The sequence below is a fragment of the Nothobranchius furzeri genome, chromosome 18, assembly GCF_043380555.1.
Source record: "Nothobranchius furzeri strain GRZ-AD chromosome 18, NfurGRZ-RIMD1, whole genome shotgun sequence".
In the NCBI taxonomy this organism is placed as follows: Eukaryota; Metazoa; Chordata; class Actinopteri; order Cyprinodontiformes; family Nothobranchiidae; genus Nothobranchius; species Nothobranchius furzeri.
Window position 1 is genome coordinate 41,489,075 of NC_091758.1, and position 21,289 is coordinate 41,510,363.

General features: G+C 43.3%; 1 protein-coding gene across 1 annotated transcript in view; it reads right to left on the reverse strand.

The window, feature by feature from the left end:
* Window positions 1-21,289, reverse strand: part of alk (ALK receptor tyrosine kinase) — a gene marked incomplete in the record, with an annotated part of 374,845 nt that overhangs the window by 198,872 nt on the left and 154,684 nt on the right. Inside the window, 1 exon segment of the mRNA XM_070547101.1 lies at window positions 6,993-7,100. Within this exon segment, the coding sequence (XP_070403202.1) occupies window positions 6,993-7,100 (108 nt within the window).

Genomic DNA, 21,289 nt, shown 5'->3' on the forward strand with positions numbered 1-21,289 from the left:
AGTTATGGAGACTATGGCACGTTTTTTTCAGCGGGCTGCGTGTGCTGCCTCGGGCCGTCATCCCAAAGCTCTCACTGGCAGCCCAGTCCTCCCAGCTAAAGCAGGAAGCATTCAACCCTCCACATAAAGCTGTAAACGAATCCTAAACACACAAAGTCACTACTGGGCAAAACATTAGTGGTACTTGTATTTGTAATATATTCATGGGTTATTCGTCCACTGAGGCATCCATTTATAGTTAAATAAACATGGCCAGTGTTGCGATGACGTCACTCAGACTAGCTACAAGCTACTAAACTGCTAACACTCACTAGCTACTAGCAAAGCAACATTTAGACGCGATGTGACGTCAACTCAATCATTTCTTAAACAGACAAAACTCAACAGAATAAATGATGTTTTTCTTTTCAGGAGCAGCAGATTCTCACAGGTTCACGTCCCTCCGGCTGAGGCATGCAGCACCGTTTATCAGATTAATGCATGAGGTGAAACATATCTGCTTCAACACTAAACCACCTGCATTAATATAATTAGCTGCAATTAATTTCTACAATCTCAACTCTCCTCAGAATTCCTGATGTGCAACTTTGGTTCTTTAACGCAGTGGGATAACATGAAAATGTAGATCTATTCATATCTACTATGTACTTGTCTACTATTAAAGTATTCACACTTGATGGAGATAAACATCCATCCATGAACTCGGTGAATCCTGCAGCTAAAGGATGTAATAAACAGCGATGAGTTTTGATTTTCAGCTTAAAAAAGATAACAAAAATGTGTTTCTGCAATACATTTGGGTCCGATTTTCTACGCTGGCCAAAATTAAATCAGAGTCATAATTATATAATACTCGGCAATAAAAAGATCCAATTTTAAATTCATGAAAAAGGAAGTCAGAAAGATGAGATTCCAGTTCTAATAGACAATATTATTTATAATTAAAATCATAATTATGAGAAAGTCAGAGTTACAATATTCAAAATCATAATTATAAACTTCTGATTAATGATAAATATTATTATGAGAAGCTGTAATAATTATATGATTCTAAATTATTATAATAATAAAATACAAAATCATAAATATGAGTTTCTAAATTATGTTTACACCGTTATATTTATGCTTCTTGCGAGAGGTTTGAAGGACAAATTAAAAACTTTGAATCTCATAATTTCAATTTTGAATCTCAAATTTTATTTCGAGTCTGAAAATTTTTATTTAGAATCTCAAAATTTTATTTAGAATCTCAAAATTTTATTTAGAATCTCATCATTATGACCATAACCTTTGGGATCAGAAACTTTCTTTTGCTGTGACGTTGAAAAACGGTCACCTAATGACAGAAATATAAAAATTCAATCACAAAGCTACAATAAACGGTCTGTACTCCTTAAATAAACTTCATCTCAGTCACAATAAAGTGTGACTCACGAGGATTTAATGCTTCAGTCACTGATCTGTTCTCATCCAAATGTAATTCTATTAGTCCAGGAAAACAACAGATTATAATCTCATTACTGTTTTGTGGCTTTGTTAGCCAAAGCTGGTTTTTATAGGCTGGTTTAAAGAGCTGAGAGGAGATCAGGCCCTGATCATTATTAAACCAAAAACGGTGTTTACTGTTAAGATATGACAGCATGGAGCCATAAAGCGTTACGGCGTTGGGAGAGGAAACTGTCGGGCCCGATTAACTCTTACTGCCTCCTTAACGTCATTTCTGATGAAGGACGAGGATTAATTGACCTGGTGTGACCTGAGACATGCTAAACCAAACATAGTGGGACTGATCCAGCACAAACCCCTGAGTGTTTCTGCAGAAATGAAGGTGTCAAGTGTTGCTGTGCTAGGAAACAGGAAGAGGTGCCGCAGATATGATTATTTTTGCATTAAGGGGTTAACAGCATTGTTCGAAACATAATAAATAATCCAATAACCTCTCATGGGGGGGGTGACTCGTTATTAAGCTTGTCAAGTTTCGACGTTGTTCTGCACATGAACAGGTTCCCGGGTGAGCGGAGTGATGTGATTACACTTTTTTATGAGCTTCTGAAACAACAGAAAAGTGCAGTCTTCTCGTAAAAGCCTCCAACAACGCCCGTCTCTCTGTGGATCAGCAGCCAAACCGCGCTGAGAAATCTCTCCATGAAAGGCCCAAACTGAGATGATGGATAAGTTTACTCCCTGATTACACCGAGAGGCTCTTTTCTCCCAGCTCTGCTTATATATGTATCTGTTTGACTTATTATGGCCTGGATATCCTAAGCAATCCATCTCCTCTCAAGAAAACCGAAGCTTGGATCAGACAAACGGCTGAGAGGAGCGTGACTTTTACCAAACAGCAACAACACGGGCGACTGGGAGGAGGGAACACACACAGATCAATGCACACGTTGATGCAGGGTCCGAAATTAAATTTTTTACTCACCGGCCAAGTTGGCCGGTAGATGATGAAAATCTACCGGCCAAAATTCTAAATGATTTAGATCCACCTAAGCATGTTATTCTATATTATGTTGATTCCAAACAGAGTGACAAAATAATTAAAACATCAATTAATAAGGAAAACAACTCTTGTCATTTTTACTATTTATTTATTTATTTTTAGAGATGTTTTTATGAACTCTTTCATTGAAATCTAGTCAGACTCCTTGTTTTCTCTGTCCATGAAGTCTGGCCTCCAGCTTCTGACACCGTCTTTGTGCCAAAGCCTCATTTGGGTCATAGTCCTTGATCTCTGGAGAACACAGCTGCACCATGAGAATATCTGAAAGTGTGTCAGGGCTAGGGTTGTCACGGTAACCGGTGTAGCAGTAAACCCCGGTAAAAAAAAAGTTGACAATAATAACAGTCTTGTTTAAAAAAATTATCTCGGTGGATTACCGTGGCTGCGGTGTAGGCGCGGTGACCCTTACCAGCCACCGTATCACCTGTTGGAAGTTGCCGGCGGCACATGCGCACTTTGTTGTTTACGACCAAAACTTTCTTTAAGCTAAAGCTGAAATAATGGCAGGAGGAGACGGCAGCGCTCGGGACATTTATTATCCCTCAAAGAAGACAAAGTCGGAAGTACGGGCATTTTTTTTGATATGTGAAGAATGCAGAGGGACAGTTGTCTGTGAAATGCAGCAACGCTACGTGGCCATCATAATGTAGCCAGTGTCTCACGACTCCGCCGTCTCCATTTCGCCACTTTTCACAAAATCTTCTGGTTGCCACTGGTCCTGGTGGTTTTTCTTCCAGTTCGACGAGTTTTCTTTTGGAAGGCTGGCTGACTCCAGTTAAAAACCGCCACATTTCACCGCTAGTTTTAACACAAAGCTAACGGCTAACTTGATAAACTGATTGAATGGGATAGGTGGAAATGACGTTGGATGCGGCGTTCACGTTTCGCGTACGTTTGTGTAAGCTGCATGCAGGCGGGAGGAGTATCAGAAATCCGTGGAAGATGACTGATAAACATAACTAATTTGGTGCAAACATTTACTCGCCAGGTGGCAGGTAGAGCTCAAAAATTTACTCGCCAAATGGAGCAATTTACTCGCATTTGGCGAGTGGCGAGTGTTAATTTCGGACCCTGCGTTGATGTCACTGTTTGTTACTCAAAACTGTTAATTACTGATCCGTCCTGGTTTCAGGTTTATGCTCACAGTCAGAAAAGTCAAGTTTCCTTTAAAAATTCGCAGTAATAACGGAAGGTTTTGATTTGGGAGGAAGAGGTGAGCGGCTTATCAAAACGTTGTGGCTGAACTACGTGTGACAGTTTCTGATTCCAGATCAGAGGGGATCAAAGTCAGCTTTCAGGTTTCCCATTCCCTGTGACCTCCTCTCCCCTCGCCGGTTTCATCCACGTTTCAACATCACAAAGACGGCGCGCCGGCAGGGGGTCGGGACAAGTCCTCCACAATGGACCCTCCAAGGCTTTGAAGAACATATTAATAAAAAAAAAAACCTTCTGCCTTCCAGTAAGTTTGAAATCAGTGAAACGTCCCGAGAGTTTCCAATTGTTTCAGTCAATAATAACCCGCAGGCCCTGTAAGCAGCAGCAGCAACGTTGTCAGCACATTCTCATAATGTGCTCATTGAACTTCCATCAGAAACGGTTCCTGCAGTTTAATTTTGTGCATTTTTCCTGAAAATTGCTGGTAATATTCAAGATGTGGAAACATATCAACATCTGGGGCAGGAGCCAGAAACTCAAACCTGGACAGCAGCCAGCTAGACCAGCAAAAACAGACATTACCGGAGATGTAAAGGCCCGAAACGTCCAGTTAGAACTCAAACATCCAAGTTTCTGATTAATGACACGTTAATGTTGAAGCAAAGGGATGAAAATCGGTGTTAAAGGTCAGATTTCCTCCTTTACCATCTCAGTAAACACCAAAGAGGGTATACAAATGGGATTTTAAATGACAGCCTTGTCCTTCAGACCCAAACCTCTAAGTTGTTCTTTAAAATTCAAACTTCTCTTGGACCTTGTATACAAGTTTGAAGACATTTGAGACACAGAACTCCAACAATCCTGCTCAGATTTACAGTCGGTGAGACAAACACTGACCAAATACTGAAGTAGGGTCATCAGAGGCGGGTTTTGCTTTAAGTGCACCAAAACAATGACAAATGGTCAACATTCCCTTCAGAAGCATATGAAATATTCTGCATGACTAAAACCTCTAAGTTAGGGTTTACTGGCCAACCGCAAACACAAAGTGGTGGAAAAACCATCAAAAATCTGGGTTTTGGGGTGGGGCACCAGACTCTGCATCGCTCTGTGTCTACGCGGCCATGACATGCTAGATGTTCCATTAGCCTGCAAAGCTTAGGCTCTATACGGTTTGTAGAACTACGTTGTGTTTAAGTTGTGGTTGATCAAAGAAATGATTCTGTACATTTTATTAACTCGTTCACAGCCAATGACGATTTGCATATTTTTTTACTGTGTGGGTGTCGGACGAGCCCCCGCGCCATGAGAACAAACATCTCAGCTCTGAAGCTGATCTTCATCCGCATACGTCACATGTCATGTGATCAGGAAGCAGAACATCCACGTGTTAGGAGATCGTTTTGGGCCGCTGCTGTAAAAAAAGTGAGGCGCGAACCGGAAAAGCTTCTGCTGATCACAATTCAACAACGGATTATGAAAGAACGAATAAGCCTCGAAACATGCGGGTTCTTCCTGATGTAGTTGTTTTGGTTGTTTTGGCAACGGCATCATCCTAGCGTGCAACGTAACTTAAAAAAACAGTAAAAACGGCGAGAAACGCTGGCAGCGAATGAGTTAAAATACATTTACTTTTCGAGTCAAACCTTTGTGGTTTTCATAAAGAAGAATAATGTTTGGTTTGTGAGAACATGAATGTAATTTAGTAAAAGCGGTGGTCTTCCCTGGGGGGCAGTGGGGTGGCCTATAGTTTTCCATGGCCCCCCCTTTGGCCAGCCCTTGGGGCACCACTGGATGGAACGCCAGGGTTAATCTGTGAGTGACTGGTTGTCCTCGTGTGTCCCTGTGATGGACTAGAGACCAGTAAGCTATGTTTTAACTAAATTTCGGTGAGTCTGGCTTTGTTTTGGCAGGCTTGGATGGGACTGATCAGCTGTAGCTTCTATGAATGCTGTCTGAGAACACCATTAAAACCCGAGCTAATCTCCTAGTCTCTGCAACTCCACGTAACCGATACGACCACCTGCTCCAAGCTCGTCTGACATCGTTTTATTCCACCATTGTATCTCATTACAGAGAAGCGCCACCAGCTGAGAGAGGCAGATGTTCTATTGTGGAGCACAGCAGCTCCTCGAGCGGCCCGCATCCATCCGAGTGTCTCCGTGCTGCAGCTGACAGCCACGGATAAACAAGGACAATCCGTCACCACGAGGAAAGTCAAAGTGATGACGATGGGAAGCTAAAAGGAACGTAGGAACGCTGGGAAAATCTCGAGATGGGAGATGTCTCTGGTAATATCAGTGACACAACGTGGCAAAAGCGACGGTTTACCAGCAGAATTTAAATAATGAATCTGGGCTGCCCTGTGGCCGTGCTGTTAAAGGCTGCTAATGGAAGCAGGGAGGTGGTGGGAGGACTGGGGCTGCTGGTGGCAAGTGTCCAGTCAGTCAGCGTTGGCTTTTGTGGCGGCTGACAAATGCCAGCAGACAGCAGACGCTGTGGGGAGGGCAGAGATCTATTTGCTGCAGCCTCATGCCGTGTTACTGTGAAATATCCGCTCCCAAACCGGCTGTAGCGGTCTCTGACGCTGTCCTGGGGAACGCGATGCAACACCAGCAGCTCATAAATCCACACCAGAAGCAAGAGTGAGTTTCAGGAACTTGGCCCGGGTAAATAATTTATCCCCGTGCGCACAGAGCCGCAGCGCTGCCATGAAAATATTTATTCACCCCCGAAACACAATCCAGAGGAAAGGTGTCCGTTAGGAGGAGGACAAGGAAAACCTGCTCAGTCATTGTTGGGTTTGTCCGACTGAACGGAGTCATTATCAGAGTCATCTGGCTCTTACTGCCCAGATGTGATCCCTGCTGCTCCAGACACATCTGGCCCGGTTCTGGTCCGCTTCACTGACCAGCGTTCAGGAAAAAACACTCCTCAGTCTGCCTCAGGAATGCTGCAGGACAGAGGACAGGTAAGGAAGGAAGGAACGAAGGAGGGTATAAATATACACTATATATATATATATATAAGAGAGAGAGAGAGAGAGAGAGAGAGAGAGAGAGAGAGAGAGAGAGAGAGAGACAGACAGAGAGATAGGCAGATAGTTTGGGTCCTCGAGGAGGTCACGGACAGCCCGGTCAGCAGATTCCGAGCTTCGTGCCGGTGTCGGGACCGACGATGGAAGGCGTTGGCGGCAGACGTTCATGCGCGCGGATGGAAAGTTGATGTTGGTGTCGAAGCTAATCTGGAACAAAGACTCTGTGGAGGACGGAGGCACCTCGTTCGTCCGTCTGTCTGTCTGTCTGATGCAGGCTGACAGCAACCCACTCACCTGACTTGGGAACGGCGTTTGGAAAACTCAGGTCGTCCTCGGCTACCCAGGAGAAGCTCCAGGGCCCTCGGGGAATCCCAGCAGCATTCCTGCCTCCCAAAGGCTCACCTGCAATGACAGAAAATTAGACTTTTAGATGGGAAGGATGAAGTAAAGGGAGGACGGGGGTTTTCTGATGATCTGCTGCTTTATTCGGCAGCCAGTTCTGCTTTCCTGACGCTAAAAGTCTGAAAAAAAATCATCAAAATACAAAAGAAACCAAACAAGACCTTTCCATGTCAAAAGTCAATGAAAGGATGAACCTTTATGAACATTTTATGGACTAATAGTCAGAAAATGCTTATTTACGTTACCGTTGAGTTAAGCTGCTGCATCCAGCAGCCACCACAAGAGGGAGCTGCAGCATAAAGATAGTTTAGTTGTGACAACTTCTTTTTAAAGCGTAGTGTCCAAACAGCTTTTGTGTCTCGTGAGGTTAAAACATTTCATTTGTGCCGGTTTTCCCTCTTTCTGCAGATTTATGTCGGTAAGATTCGACGCACCTGGCTTCGACCCAAGCTCCGACTAAAACAGTATATGATTGATGCAGAAGTAACGCGGCCGCCGCTCCCAAAACCGTTTTATCCGTTTTGTCGCAGAACAGCATCTCAGGAAAGTGCCGTGAATTGGTTCTTGGACATCGATATGCTGTATAATTACTCGAGGGCAGCTTTGTCTAATTCTGTCTGGCTCCATCTTCACCTTCCACACTCAGAGACTAATTATCAGCGGATCGAACGGAGTCTGATACAGTAAAGCAGAAGAAACGGCTCTCTCCTACATTCCTTGTAATTCCGGTGGTCCGCGGATAATTGCTGAACGGTCACAGGCCGATACGCCGCCGCCTGCAGACAGGACTCCTGCATAAATCCTGCAGTCGTTTTAAATGATCCTTACAGAGGAATTGATTGTAAACGCTGCTTCAGACAGGATTAAACGCAGCTCAGAATTTATTACGACTAAGAGCATCACTGGCACGTTAATATTACTAATGAAAATTTGATTTGTCTGCTCTGAGTGACGACCACTCGACTATTTGTTGTTGCAGCACTTTTAGGAGTTCGGTGACGGGCTGAGTTTGTCGGGAGCTGTTCGACCCTCTCAAGGGTTTGGTTTGGGTTCAGCAGCTGCTGAAACTGGATGGTTTGGAGGCCGCACGAGAGGAAGCTGCTGGAGCCCACTTCCTGGTTGGCTGCATGTTGCTGAAGAGCCTCTGGAAAAGCTGATGGGCCACAGGGGGAAGTGAGCAGCTGCCGAGAGAGATGGCTGGCTTCCTGACTGACAGGCGACTTCGGGTGGAAGAAGAACCGGACCAGTGGCTTTCATCTGCCTGGCAGCAACACCTCCTGATTCTGGATTATTGTTCATTTTACTCGGAGAGCACGGACATGAATCCGTCTGTCCCGAAACACAAACGCTACATTTCAACGGTAGTGGCTGAAATCTGCTTTTTTAAATGTTTTTTCATCTGCTTAAGAAAAGCAGCGGAACCAGAGTCTCCAGGAGGATCATTTGTTAGTGATGTGCAACTGGGTTCTTGACAGGCGGGGAGCACGTCAGCCCCATTCTGGCATCCTAACACCGGCTCCCGGTGCATTTTGGGGCCAAATTCAAGTTAACATTGGTGTACGGAGCTGTTCAGGGAGCTACACCATCATACCTAACTGGCCTCCTGCAGAGGCATGCTCCATCGCGGGTTCTTCACTCTGCTGATGGAGAGCTCTCATGGCCCGGGACTGCGGAATGAGCGGCCTCTGGCTGTGCACCAGTCTCCCATCTGAAGAAACAGTTTTATGTCAGCTCAGCTCTAGCATTAGGCCCGCCCACCATATGCGGAGCGCTGTGATTGGCCAGACACAAAACTGTTCGGGCCAATGGTAGACCTGCTGAGGCTACAACGGCTAGCCCGACCTGCAGAGCCAACTCTTTGGAGGTGGTTTTCTACGTCTCTATGGATGTTAAGGTGTTTCTGCAGCGGCGGCTTGGTTCCTGTGGTTCTGTTTCTTTTGTCTGAAAACTAAACACAAGCCAGGAGAGAATCTGCTGATTGGTCAGATTGTCTGGGGGCAGAGATACGAGAAGTAAAAAGAAGAATAGGGTTGAGTGTTTAGATCCTGAGCTGGTTAATAACACCACTTCCCTCATGCGGTCCGGAGGGGTGAACCGGGACACCTGTGAGGGTTTTAGAAACGGAACACACCTGAAAACCTGAGTATGGCCCAGGGCTGCAGCTCTTCAGCTGTCTCCTTTATTATTTTACCTCCTGGTTTTTACCGTCTGCTGAGCAGCCAAATGGAGACTCTGCAGCATCATTAGTTTTCCTGTCTCCCTGGGGGGCGGAGCCTCTCAAGTCAAAAACCGGTCATTTACTTACAGGATCTGAGTTATGTTGTATGATTTCTCTAAAACTTTGTTATTTTTGTTTAATAGACTTTTAAAAACACCTCAGTGTTTATTTTTGTACTTAGCTAATTTCAGCTTTACAAAATCTGGAGCTTAGCTCCAGCCGAACAGCAGATTTGCTCCAAAATGAGTTCACAACATGAATGAAATGTCTCCAGATAAAGCAAGCTGAAGCTTTAGGAAGTGACCCTGCCAAAGTTTAAATCAGTTCATTAAAGAATTGTGCCAAACACCATAAAGACATAAATTCTGCAGATGCTAAACAAAATCTACAGTAAAAAACTAAGTTTTACAATCAAGTTTATAATCTAAATAGAGCTCGTTTAGACGATGTTGCTGCAGGAACCAAATCTGATCAACTGGTGAGGTTGTCGGCAAATTCACCCACAGATTTTCTCCCTCGTGGCTTAAATTATTTATGAGGTCGTGTTCGATCCACAACGCTGAAACCATCGTCTCTTTTTAATGTCGCTGGAAAAATATTCATAGAAAACATGAAATCTCCACATATTCAAAGGACGGTCCTGATGCAGAGAGATTGAGTGGGACTATCATCTGGATCTCAGAGTGTTGGTTGATGTCCTCGAGGCTCCAGCACTGAAATGTGAATGAACCTGTTTCTGTGCTAAAATTATAAACAAAAACAACTCACTGCAGGTGGAAGCTGGTAGATCAGACTGTATCCAATAAACATTCAGTATTAAGTAGTTAAACCTTGAAACGGTCCTACGTATGTAAATATATGGTGTGACCATTGAATTGGCTCACTCATGGGGCGGAACCAAGGGTTGTCTATCAAACAGTCTCTGCACACAACTCGTTTAATAAATCGTTTAAAGTTAATGCCAAAGCCGTTTAAAACGAGCGCTGTTGTGGAGTCGACATCTTCGTTTTCTCAGCTCTAGCGTTAGGCCCGCCCACCATACGCAGAGCGCTGTGATTGGCCAGACACATAACTGTTCAGGCCAATGGTAGACCTGCTGAGGCTACTCTTTTTGTTACTGCGGTGATTGTAGGCTAGCAAACAGCCACGAGCAACATTTTTAAAAATGAATAAAAGTACAAAACCTCTGAGAACCATCTAGGCCTCGGGTTGGACACCACTGACAGACGCGCCACCACGGTAAATAACAGAACTCTATGTAAATAAGTCTGAAAAAGTTCAAGTCATCAAAAAATTTATGAAATTCTTTTTGAAGATTTTTCTTTTTTCAAGATGGCAGCTGACCTGTGACTAGCCTTTAGCGTATCAGTCCCAAAGGATGTAAACCTTATTCCATTTTTGTTTTGTTTTTAAAAGTTTCATTCGCGGCTGCAAACTTCCTCAGAGCTGACGCTGATGGTGGCGTCACTTCCTACTCCGTTTATCCGCGGGCAGCAGAGGACGTTGTCGCCCTCTGCTTCCCGCTCTCCCCTCTCCGATGATGCAGTCCCACGCACGATCCAATGTGTAGACCCCATCGTCTCTGTTCATGGTCCCGCATCCACGTCTCCTTATCTCTATGGCTTCCTTTATCCATCTTTTGTAGTTTTTTTAAGTTTGCAGCCGCAAACGAAACTGTCAGCAAGCAAGGTAATAAGAAACCTTTTCTGTGTTTTAAAAAAGAACCAAAAATGGAATTAGAAGTCAAACACAGCAAGAACGTGCCAAGGATGTAAACCTTACTTGCCCAGAAAAAGGACATAGCTATAATATTATTATTTACAACTTTCACACATAAAAGAACCGTAAAACTTTGTTTCAACTTCAGATTTTCAGCCCACAACTGAAGCAGGAGACAAACAGGTTGAGAGTGGACAGTAGTAGACGTGATGTATGTGCTGCTCGTGGCCTTTGCTTCCCAGCGGCGCAACGGTCCAGAAACGAAGGTAATTACCCGTGAGAAGTGGAAGAAAGGTAAGCGCACGGCCAGTCTGGCCTACGCCGAAAACACAAAGGTCCTAAAACCAGTTCAGGCTGATATATTTGTCATAAAAGTCACGGCTTGCTGCGAGAAGATTAACAAAGACATTTGGAGATGTAATGAAACACAACTGGAGTATCAAGCAGTTCCAGCTAATTAAAGGGGAAATGAGGAAGACAGCCATTTGGATTTTCATACATCTCATGCCTCTGCGCCACTATTGTCCTCTTCTTTTATCCCGTTAATTAAAGATTTACCAGGGGATGCATACATTACTGCCTAAATAAATTGATTACCTGTCCGGCCCAGTGACGCGCCATTAGATGCTCGTCAAAGTCTGCCAGCGCCGCGTCAGGCGGCCGAGGCCTGGAACCGGCTGCTCGCCTTCGACTACAAAAGACCGCATTGATTTCCATCAGTGGAGCTCTGGTGTCCACTAAGCACTCTGACTTTCATTAAGACCTTCACACAACTCCACACACACTGCTCCCTAACCACCCACATACGTGTGTGTGTGTTCACACACCGTATCATGAGGGGTGGAGGTAAACAGCAGGACGCTGATACTAAACTATTCTTTATTCTAGCTGTTAGAGATCACGGGTTAATAAAAGGTTAACTGTTGTCACCTAATCTGCCCGGTCCGGAGATGTTTTCTGGGATTTTCGTGTTAATGCCATCAAACCTCGTCGTGTAAACACAGTTTTAGTTCACGATGCAGCTTATTAACTCAAGAGTTCTGCCTGTAAAACTCAGCCTTCAGCCCAATGATGCTTCTCAGCAGAAAGAAGCTACCTCAGCAGACTGGCTGGGAGCTGTCAGAGGAGCAGCGTGAGTAGAATAGACCCGTGTAGTGATGGATAACGCTAAAAATAAAAATCTGACAGAGGACACCAACACCAAAAGAAATCAAATAGATTTTCTTTGTAAAAGGTGCTTCTGCAGCCATTTAGTGAAACATCAAAGGGATCGTCTTTAACTTTGGGCTTTAGATGTTCTGTAAATGAGCTGCTAAAGCAACAACTCGTGATGAAATACCAGCAACATCAGAGGAATATCCCAACGGCTCTGAAGACGTTCCCAAAGGTTCACGTTTGACTGGTGAACCCCAAATCCTGCAAAACCCCCTACATAATCCCTGTTTGCATCTCAGGAAGTGAATCTAAACTTATTCTGGGACTGAAAATGTTGCAAATCATAAAAATAAGATGTAAACTCAACTCCCCGAATAAAAGGACCTCGGTTCCATCAGAGTTCTAAAAACGTATTTGTTCTACTGCTCTCATGTAGGGAACTCCAGTAGACGTTTGTTAGCACGATGGAAAGAATAAAGCTAAGCTAACGACGGCTAGCTCAGCTGCTACAGAGACGTGGTTTATTTCTGCAGCTGCTGTTCATGTTTTTACGTAAAAAACAACACAAAGCTTTAGTTTCTAACCCAGGGTATCTGCAGGTTTAAGGGAGCCAAATTTAAGACTTTTGAATACCTTTTTTAAGGCCACTTTGACCAAATTTAAGCTATTTTTTAAATTAGATTTAAGCTATAATTTCCAGCTATTGCCTAGATCCGGTGCTAACCACGTCGCAAACGTGGGATTAGCCATCCAGTTACCATTAAACTTGCCCTTCCCCATGGCACAAGCTCCCGCTAGCTTAACCAGCTAGTGTGCTCATCTAAAAATAGCCCCCTCTCACAACCAACTGAACGTGTACGGTTCCGCTTACGCCAATATCGTACACAAAAAATGCTGAACACCAACTAGAAATTCACGAAAATTTTATAGAAATAAAAGAATTTAGTTTATTGGGTCTTTGGTCATTTAAGACAAATTGAAACTGTATTTAAGGATTATTTGTCATTTTTAAGGATTTTTAAGGCCTTAAATTTGGAAAAGAAAATTTAAGACTTTTTAAGGACCCGCGGAAACCCTGTATACCCTCTACAACTAATTCCATACCGTAGTTCTTTTTTAAAACACAGAACAGTTTTGTTACCTGTTTTCCCGCTACGTTTCACCGCAAACGAAACGTAGCGGGAAAACAGGTAACAAAACTGTTCTGTGTTTTAAAAAAGAACTACAGCGTGGAATTAGAGATACGACACAGCAAGAACACACCTAAGACCCTCTCCAACTGTTCCATTCGTGCTTCTATCGGCATCTGATTTAGTGGAAAACATGTTTTTCCCCGCCTACTTACAGGTTTCTGTGTCCTTCATCCACCCCCTCCGTGCTCTAGTGTCGAGAATAAAGAACCGAACCTGCTTGTTAAATTTGCTGCTTCTAGAAAGAAGACATCAGCAGAGATAAAACGTGCAGTAGAAACAGGTTTGTCAGTGAAATTCATCATTGCTGATCATTAGCAGGGGTACTTCAGCGGTTTCTGACCGATACGTAAATCCACAGCAGGCTGTGCTAAATGCTGGGAGGTGTTGGATCTGGTTCAACAGGAAGAAAGTCTCGATGAGATCCTGCAGATCTTATTTTCAGTCACAAGCGGAGGCAGCGAGATCTGTGCTTCATTACTCATCCAATCTGTGCTTTTGAAACAAAACACCTTCTGAGTAATGACTCGGGTTTTTAACACGCTCTCTGTTCTGTAATTGAATGTTTTGGGGAATGGGAATTCTCTCTGAGGAGCATCTGAACTATTTTGTGGCGTGGTGTTGAGAAGCTGCTGGTTTACTCGTCCAGGCGAAGCCTCTGCAGCAGAGTGCAACCAGACAGAGTAAAGAGCAGGTGCGTGCTGCACAAGAGGAAGCTGGATGGACACAAAAACAGGTAAAATGTGTGTGTGGAGAAAAAATGAAAAGGGAGCAAATGATGGTGCAAACAGGAGATGGCGGGTCAAATTTATGGAGCACTGTTCTGGTTTTAAAAGCCTGCCTGCATTACATTAACTCCAGTGATTACAGGGGGAGTGAGGAGGCGCTGTGCTAAATCATGTCCACTTTCATTCAGCTGCAGCTCCCTCCTGATAGATCGTGTTTGTTAGTGCGGCCTTGTGGCGAAGCTGCAGCCAGACGAGTGTACGGCGTTACTGTGGGGCAGAAATGGATTCGCAGTGCAGGGCCGTGCCGTCACAGTCTGGCCTTTCAGCTGAGACGAGTTTGGGTCGTCTCCTTTGTAATAACACGTTCTCGTTGATCCATGACTGGCGGCGGAGACATCATCATTGTTTTCTAATGAAAGAACGTGTTTGCTGGCGCCGCAGAAATCCTCTGCTGCCTCAACGTTTCTCCTAAAAACCCAAAAAGCAACAAAACAGAATGTGTAGGAGGCGCAGAGGAACTAGATATACGTAAATGTTTAAAGCTGCTGCCAGTGGGCCATTAGGGTCACCATAGCAACCACCAGTAGTTCATACGGTCACCTCGGTAACCATGAACTTGTGTCTTTCACCTGTCAGAACACTTAGAGAGCAATTCAATTCAGTTCAAAAATACTTTATTAATCCCAGAGGGAAACTGATTGCTGTAGTAGCTCAGAATAATAATAATAATCAAGTCATCAAAGAGGTGTTGTATATTACAATGGCTGTTGGCAGGAAGGATCTCCAGTAGCGGTCAGTGTTGCAGCCAAACTGAAGAAGCCTCTGACTGAAGACACTCTTCCGTTGTCGGACAGTCTTGTGAAGAGAATGCTCAGGGTTGTCCATCATTTTCTTGATTCTCTGGAGAATCCTTCTTTGCATTATCTCCTCCAGCGGTTCCGAAACTGCCGAAACTCTGGCTGAGTCCTTGAAAGGGCTTGGAGTTCCTCCATCTTGTTGGCCAGTGATCTCCCATTGCCCATTATGATCGATGGAAGAGATGGGTTGAATTTCCTCTTTCTCTGTCTCCGTTTTGCTCCCGCTCTGCACCCACGCTTCTCGCGTTTTAGCTCATTTGGGATTTGTGGCTTCAGTTGAGGTATTATTTCAGCCTTTCCAATGTTAATCAGCTGCTCCCGATTGTAAACCAGCTTGTTGCCATGGTTACGCATCATAACACATGCTCAAAAAGTGAAAAAAGCTAAAAAATAGCAGTAAAAATCCTCCAAGCTTCACAGCACCAGACACAGAAAAGTAAAGTGTCCAAAAATAGTTTTTCTTGAAAAACTAGAAGAAAAAATGCCCAAGAAAAGGTCGTCACCCCTAAATCAACTATTTTTTGCTGATAAACCATATAAATGAGTGTCTAAGTGTGCTGCAGACACGTGTGGTCAATAGTTTTGCACTTTAGTGCATCTTAGTTAAAATTGAAATATTCTGCCTAAAGCTGTCAGTGCTGCACCATTTTCAGGTAAAAACTCTGCACTGCATTTGAATTTAAATCTGCCATCGCTATTGGCTAAGAGGTGCACTATGATTTTGGCAAGTACATTATGATGTCACAATGTCATTGTGAGTGTGTGTGTGTGTGTGTTAGCGGCTCCGCCCTCTCGGTTTGCCAGGCAACAGCATTTGTTGCATTTTTCAAACATGAGGTGGAGTAAGAATGTGGTAGGGGTTGACTTGCTCTTTAAGACAGGAATGCGGAGTAGATATGCGGCCTCAAACAAACAGCCGGTCGTTTTTAAAGATCCATCAACCTTAATTTGCAGGTTGGAAACAAGCTTCACTTCCTGTTTTGCAGATACATTTGGAGGATTTGAAAGAAAACCGTGGGAGGCATTTTGAGAGAAAGTAAACAAAACTGCAGAAGTGTTCATATATAAATCCGTTCAGTTCAAATCTTAGAGTGTGTGTGTGTGTGTGTGTGTGTGTGTGTGTGTGTGTGTGTGTGTGTGTGTGTGTGAGACATCATCACACCCAGTGGGTGAATCTATGGAGAAACCTTCAAAAACCACGATATTAAAGATAAATGCATGTCAAAGCCATGGAAGGTACCTAAATGCTGTTTAGACACATAAAGGTTCAACTATCTGTGACCATCTCACCCTCCAGGTCCAACGATGGCTTTTCTTCATCATGCAGTTGAATGTTCTTAGTTGTTTGTGGAAATGTTTTTGCTTTTTCCTAATTTTGTCAACGCCGTTTGACGTCCTGCAGAAGTCACAGATTCGCACTTTTCCCAAGAGAGACGCATTCTTCGTTTCCAAAGCTGTGAGCGACTAGGAAACTGAAGGCGGTTAAACTTGTGCACCAAGCAGAATAAATACAGACAAATAAATCCTTAGAGTATCTTTAATCTGGCCCGTCATGTCATTGTTTGTTAAATGATGCAAAACTGATGAAACGTTTGAAATCAAATCCTTTTGTGCTTGACCCAGAGAAAAGAAGAGTTGACGGCGTGATTTCGTAATGGTAGCGGACAAAACCATAATGAGCGTGCACGGCGGAGTCATTGACATGACGGAGAAGGTTGGAGGGATTTGCTCCCAGATGCTGACAAACAATTATCGTACACGCTGCGCCCAAAACGACCGCTCGCATTACGGTCCAAGTCATCGAGGATTTACCAAAATAAAACTAATCATCAGTCTGTCGGGATCTAAGACAAGGTCAGCTGAGAGGGGTCGCGGTCTATTCGACCTTTTGATCACTTCTGGTTTTGGTGCAAGCACTCGCCAACCTTATAACCTTAATTATTAGTGCTCACTGTGCTAATATATGATGAAAGCAAAGTTAGCTAAATGCTTTACTGCAGCGACCACAAAGCATTGCTGCCTTCTTGTGTTTAAATCACTTTTTTTTTAAATAATGTTTTCACTGAAAACAACTAATTGGCTTAAAAATTGTAATCACTATTGCTTCAGCGTTAGTGGTTGTTAGAACGGAGTTGGGGAGAAGTATGGAAACCAAAGCAACATCAAAGTTAATCGCTTCTGAGTCGATAATAATCCTAATTATTATAATTATAATCAAGCAGACGAGTGCTTGTCTTGTACGGTGGATCAGGCGGTTCGAAACATGGTACGGAAGTAAACGTAGCGTAAAACATAAAATGTAATTACCCAGAACTTACACCAAAGGGAAAGTTATGCCAATGCCTTAAAGGTGCAACATGTATGAATGGAGTAAGAGTGACACCCTGCGGTCAAATGTAGGTGCTGCAGTCCATTTCTCTAAGCAACACGCTGCTTCTCACGACCGTTACGTGGCTGCTGCCAGCTACGGATCAGGGTCAGATGATTCTAGACGACAGGCAAAGACGAGTCAAACACAGTAAGTTGATAAATACATAATATATCTGGTGAAAGCACCCTTGGGTTTTATTATTTTCATCAAACTTATTTGAAAATGCTGCATTTGTCTTTCTAAGAATGCTACATGGACCAAAGACAGCTGAAGCTCAGAATCACCCCAACGACAGCAACTCCGTTATTTCTCTGCTTTATTTTAAACCTGCAACAGCGGAAAATGTGTGAATTCTTCCAAAGACCCTTTTCTTTCATTTTACTTTAAAAATGTTTAAAGAGCAAGTCACCCCCCACCAGAGTATTACTCCACTCCCACTTCCTGTTTGAAAAAAGCAACAAATGCTGTTGCCTAGCAGGCCGAGAGGGCGGAGCCGCTAACAAATACACACACACACACAGGCTCACAACGACATTGTGACATCATATGGTACCAGCTAACGTTCTAGGGTTCCTCTTAGCCAATAGCGATGGCAGATTTAAATTCAAAAGCAGTGCAGAGTTTTTACCTGACGACGGCACAACACTGACAGTTTTAGGCAGAAAATTACAATTTTAACTAACATGCACTAAAGTGCAAAACTATTGACGACACGTGTCTGCAGCACGACTAGACACGTGTTTATATAGTTTATCAGGAAAAAAATGTTGATTTGGGGGTGACTTGATCTTTAATGTACCTGAAAACGTGTCTTCAAGACCAAATCCTTTTTTAAAACATAAACATGAATTTTAAAAATCATATTCTACATCTGAAATATGCATTTAGTGTAAACTTATGTAAAAAAAATCATATTTATTTCGTTTTTATTTTATTATACTGCTGACATGAGGAGACGTTTGTTATGAAACATTTACTATGTTAACAATAAAGTTTTTAGTTTTAAATGAAACCCCAGGAAACAAAGCCGATAGCTGGAGTACGGCTATTCTAAGGCAACAGTTGTGGTTAAATTCAGCCGTGAGGGACTCGGATCCGGTGAGTAATCCTCTGGATGTGCAGCAGTGGAGCACTCAAAAGGTCACGTCTAGAAGGGCTTTTTTATTTCAGGACCACGTTTTTATTACCTGGTAATAATGTTTGCATTTCATCTGAATGTTGGAGGAGCTGAAACACGCGTCTTAAATATCACAATAACTTCTAAAAGGATTAAACGCCAGCTCGGGTCATTTTACACGACTATTTACTGCAGACTTTAGTTTGGCTAACTATTCTATATTCTACAGATTTTATAACCTTTAACTTCTTAAAAATCAAATGAAACGATTGAAACCCTGTAATTTACAGCATTATTTAAGTTTTTTCTCTTTTACTTTCAAGCGCACGAGCTCTTTTCAGGTTTCCTTACTGTGATTGGTCTCTGCGCTAACGAGTTACTGCGTTGACTTTAACTTCAAGTGGTTAAGTGCAGCTCTTTGGTCATTTCAGATGTGGTTTGTGTGATTTTTACACATCAGCATTAAGTAAAACCAGATTCCTGAGAGGATCATAAAGGAGCATGATACCATGACTAATGCAGCCGTTATGTCGCAGAAATGTTACCTTCATACCAGGAAGCATCGCTTTGTCAGATCAGAGGGCTATCTCTGGTTTTACAGTCCGGTATTGATCTGTAATCCCATTATCTTCTGCTTGTAGATCCATGTGTAGCATGAGAAGAGCATTTCATTTAAGCGTGTTTGTGTACGTCTTTGTTAATCTCTTTTTTGCAGACTCTCGGGTATCGATCAATCCTGCAGCCTGCGGCACGATCCTCATATTAACGCTGAATGGATATAGATCTAAAGTGAAGAAGGAGCCGTGACCGACACATTCCTGCAGTTCGCACCCCATCCGCACGCTGCAGCATGGTTTTGTTATTATTGTGAGCTTGAAAGCAAAATATCTCATAATCATTGGATGCACTTCTACAACTCATTAGCATTGGGAGCCCAAGACGGCCTCCACAGCTGACTGACCTCAGCAGACATAAAAAATGGCTTTAGGACGGTTAGTTTTAAAGATACTGAGGGAAAATTTAAGATGAGTCACGCTCTACCAACCCAACAAACCCTTGATTGTGGGTTTTTTTGTGTTTAAAAGGGACAAAATGTTGTTTTAAAGCAGGGTTTCATTAATCTAAAATGAATATTTCGGTTGTTTGCCGAGTCTGAGACATTTTATTCTTTAAAGTTTCGCCCTCCACTAACAACATCCCCACCAGCCACCACTGGAAATAAGCAGCATTTCCCAACATAAGATTATTTTATATTAAAGCTCCGTTTATAAACAATTAATAAGTTTAAAGATATGTTATTAATCTGTAAGACAATACATTAGGGCTGGGGGTAAACGATTATTTTTAAAACGATTATTCTGACGATTATTTTATCGAATAGTCGACTATTCTAATGACTATTTAGAAAATTAATCTAATGATTATTTTTCTATTGCACAATTAACAAAAACCAGAAAATCTCAAATAAATTCCTCAAAAAAATTGATAAATTCTTACTGTAAGAGAATAAACACTACAGACCTTCCATTTTGTATAACACTGCTTTTATTGTGTTGCGGTTGGTTATGTTCTGGTGACGTGTAGAACTTGGGAGTGCAGGCTGCTGCCTGAGAGGTGGTAGAAGATGGTGTGTCTCCATGCTGCTTTGTTTTGGTCACTTATGTGCGTGAGGCGAGTGGTGTTACGGGTTAAACCAAACTCAAGGTGATATTTTACACCAAACCGAAAACCCACAACACTCTAAATGTAATAAAAGGGAGATCTACACCACAAAAAAGATGAACTCTAAACCAAAACGTAACAGCTTATCCCAACGCAAGAAGCTGTTAGCGAAGATGCTAACAGTAGCTTTACCAACGTTAAGTTCAAGTTACCAAGTTTAAATAAACCAAAAACACCCAGCAGCAAACAGACCAGCACGGAGGAGAGACTGCTACCACCAAAACAACTCTCCTCATGTCTGAAAGAAGCTCCTTAATGAAGGGAGAAACGCTCCCGGTGATGTTCTACATCTGCGGTAGAGACGGAGCAGCGCATCTGACCCCGGAAGTTGTTGTCCGTTGCCGGGAGACGAAGGCGGGCAAAACAGGAAAATAATCTAGTAGCGGACGGACGTTGTTCCGGGTCTTCGGTGTTTGGCGGAGATGTTAGTGAAGGCGGAGAAGAGGGCGAACTAGAGGAAAAACAGGCAGATTCCTCCTCTATTTACAAACTCCTGGGGATGCAACAAGTGGGCGCGGTGCGTCGACTTCCGGATCTGACGTCGACAAATTTTTAGAATCGAGCCGTCGACTTCGTCGAGGCTTCGCTACAGCCCTACAATACATATGGCGAATGTGTTTATCCTGCACGGGGAGCGGGAAAGATGTCCGGTTTGTTGCCAAACAGCGAGCCTTTTTGTTCCGTTTAGATATAAAACATTCCAGACATAGTCAGACACTTAGTAAGGATCCTGATGGCTTCAATGCACGAATCTGCCCTGAAAGGCCTTTTGTCAGAGCTAGAAACACACGTTTACATAAATATTCACCGCTATCACAGAGGCTGCTACCAGAAGGGGAGTTTACAGGAACACAAAGAGCAGAAAGCTTGAACCGTATTCACCTATCCAGTTTAAACGGCATGCTGCGACTCCTGTAATACCCGCGGCTCCCTCCGCCCACCTGCCGGTCAGGCTCATCAGAGAGGAGACGAGGCGGGGTGGAACACAATTACCTCGCCTCCTTTTATATTTGCACACTAAGACAAAGGCATGAACAAAACACACACACGCATCATCACAAACAACCGCCGCTCTTCTCTCACTCCTGGTTCGGGGCGTCTGACTGACCCCA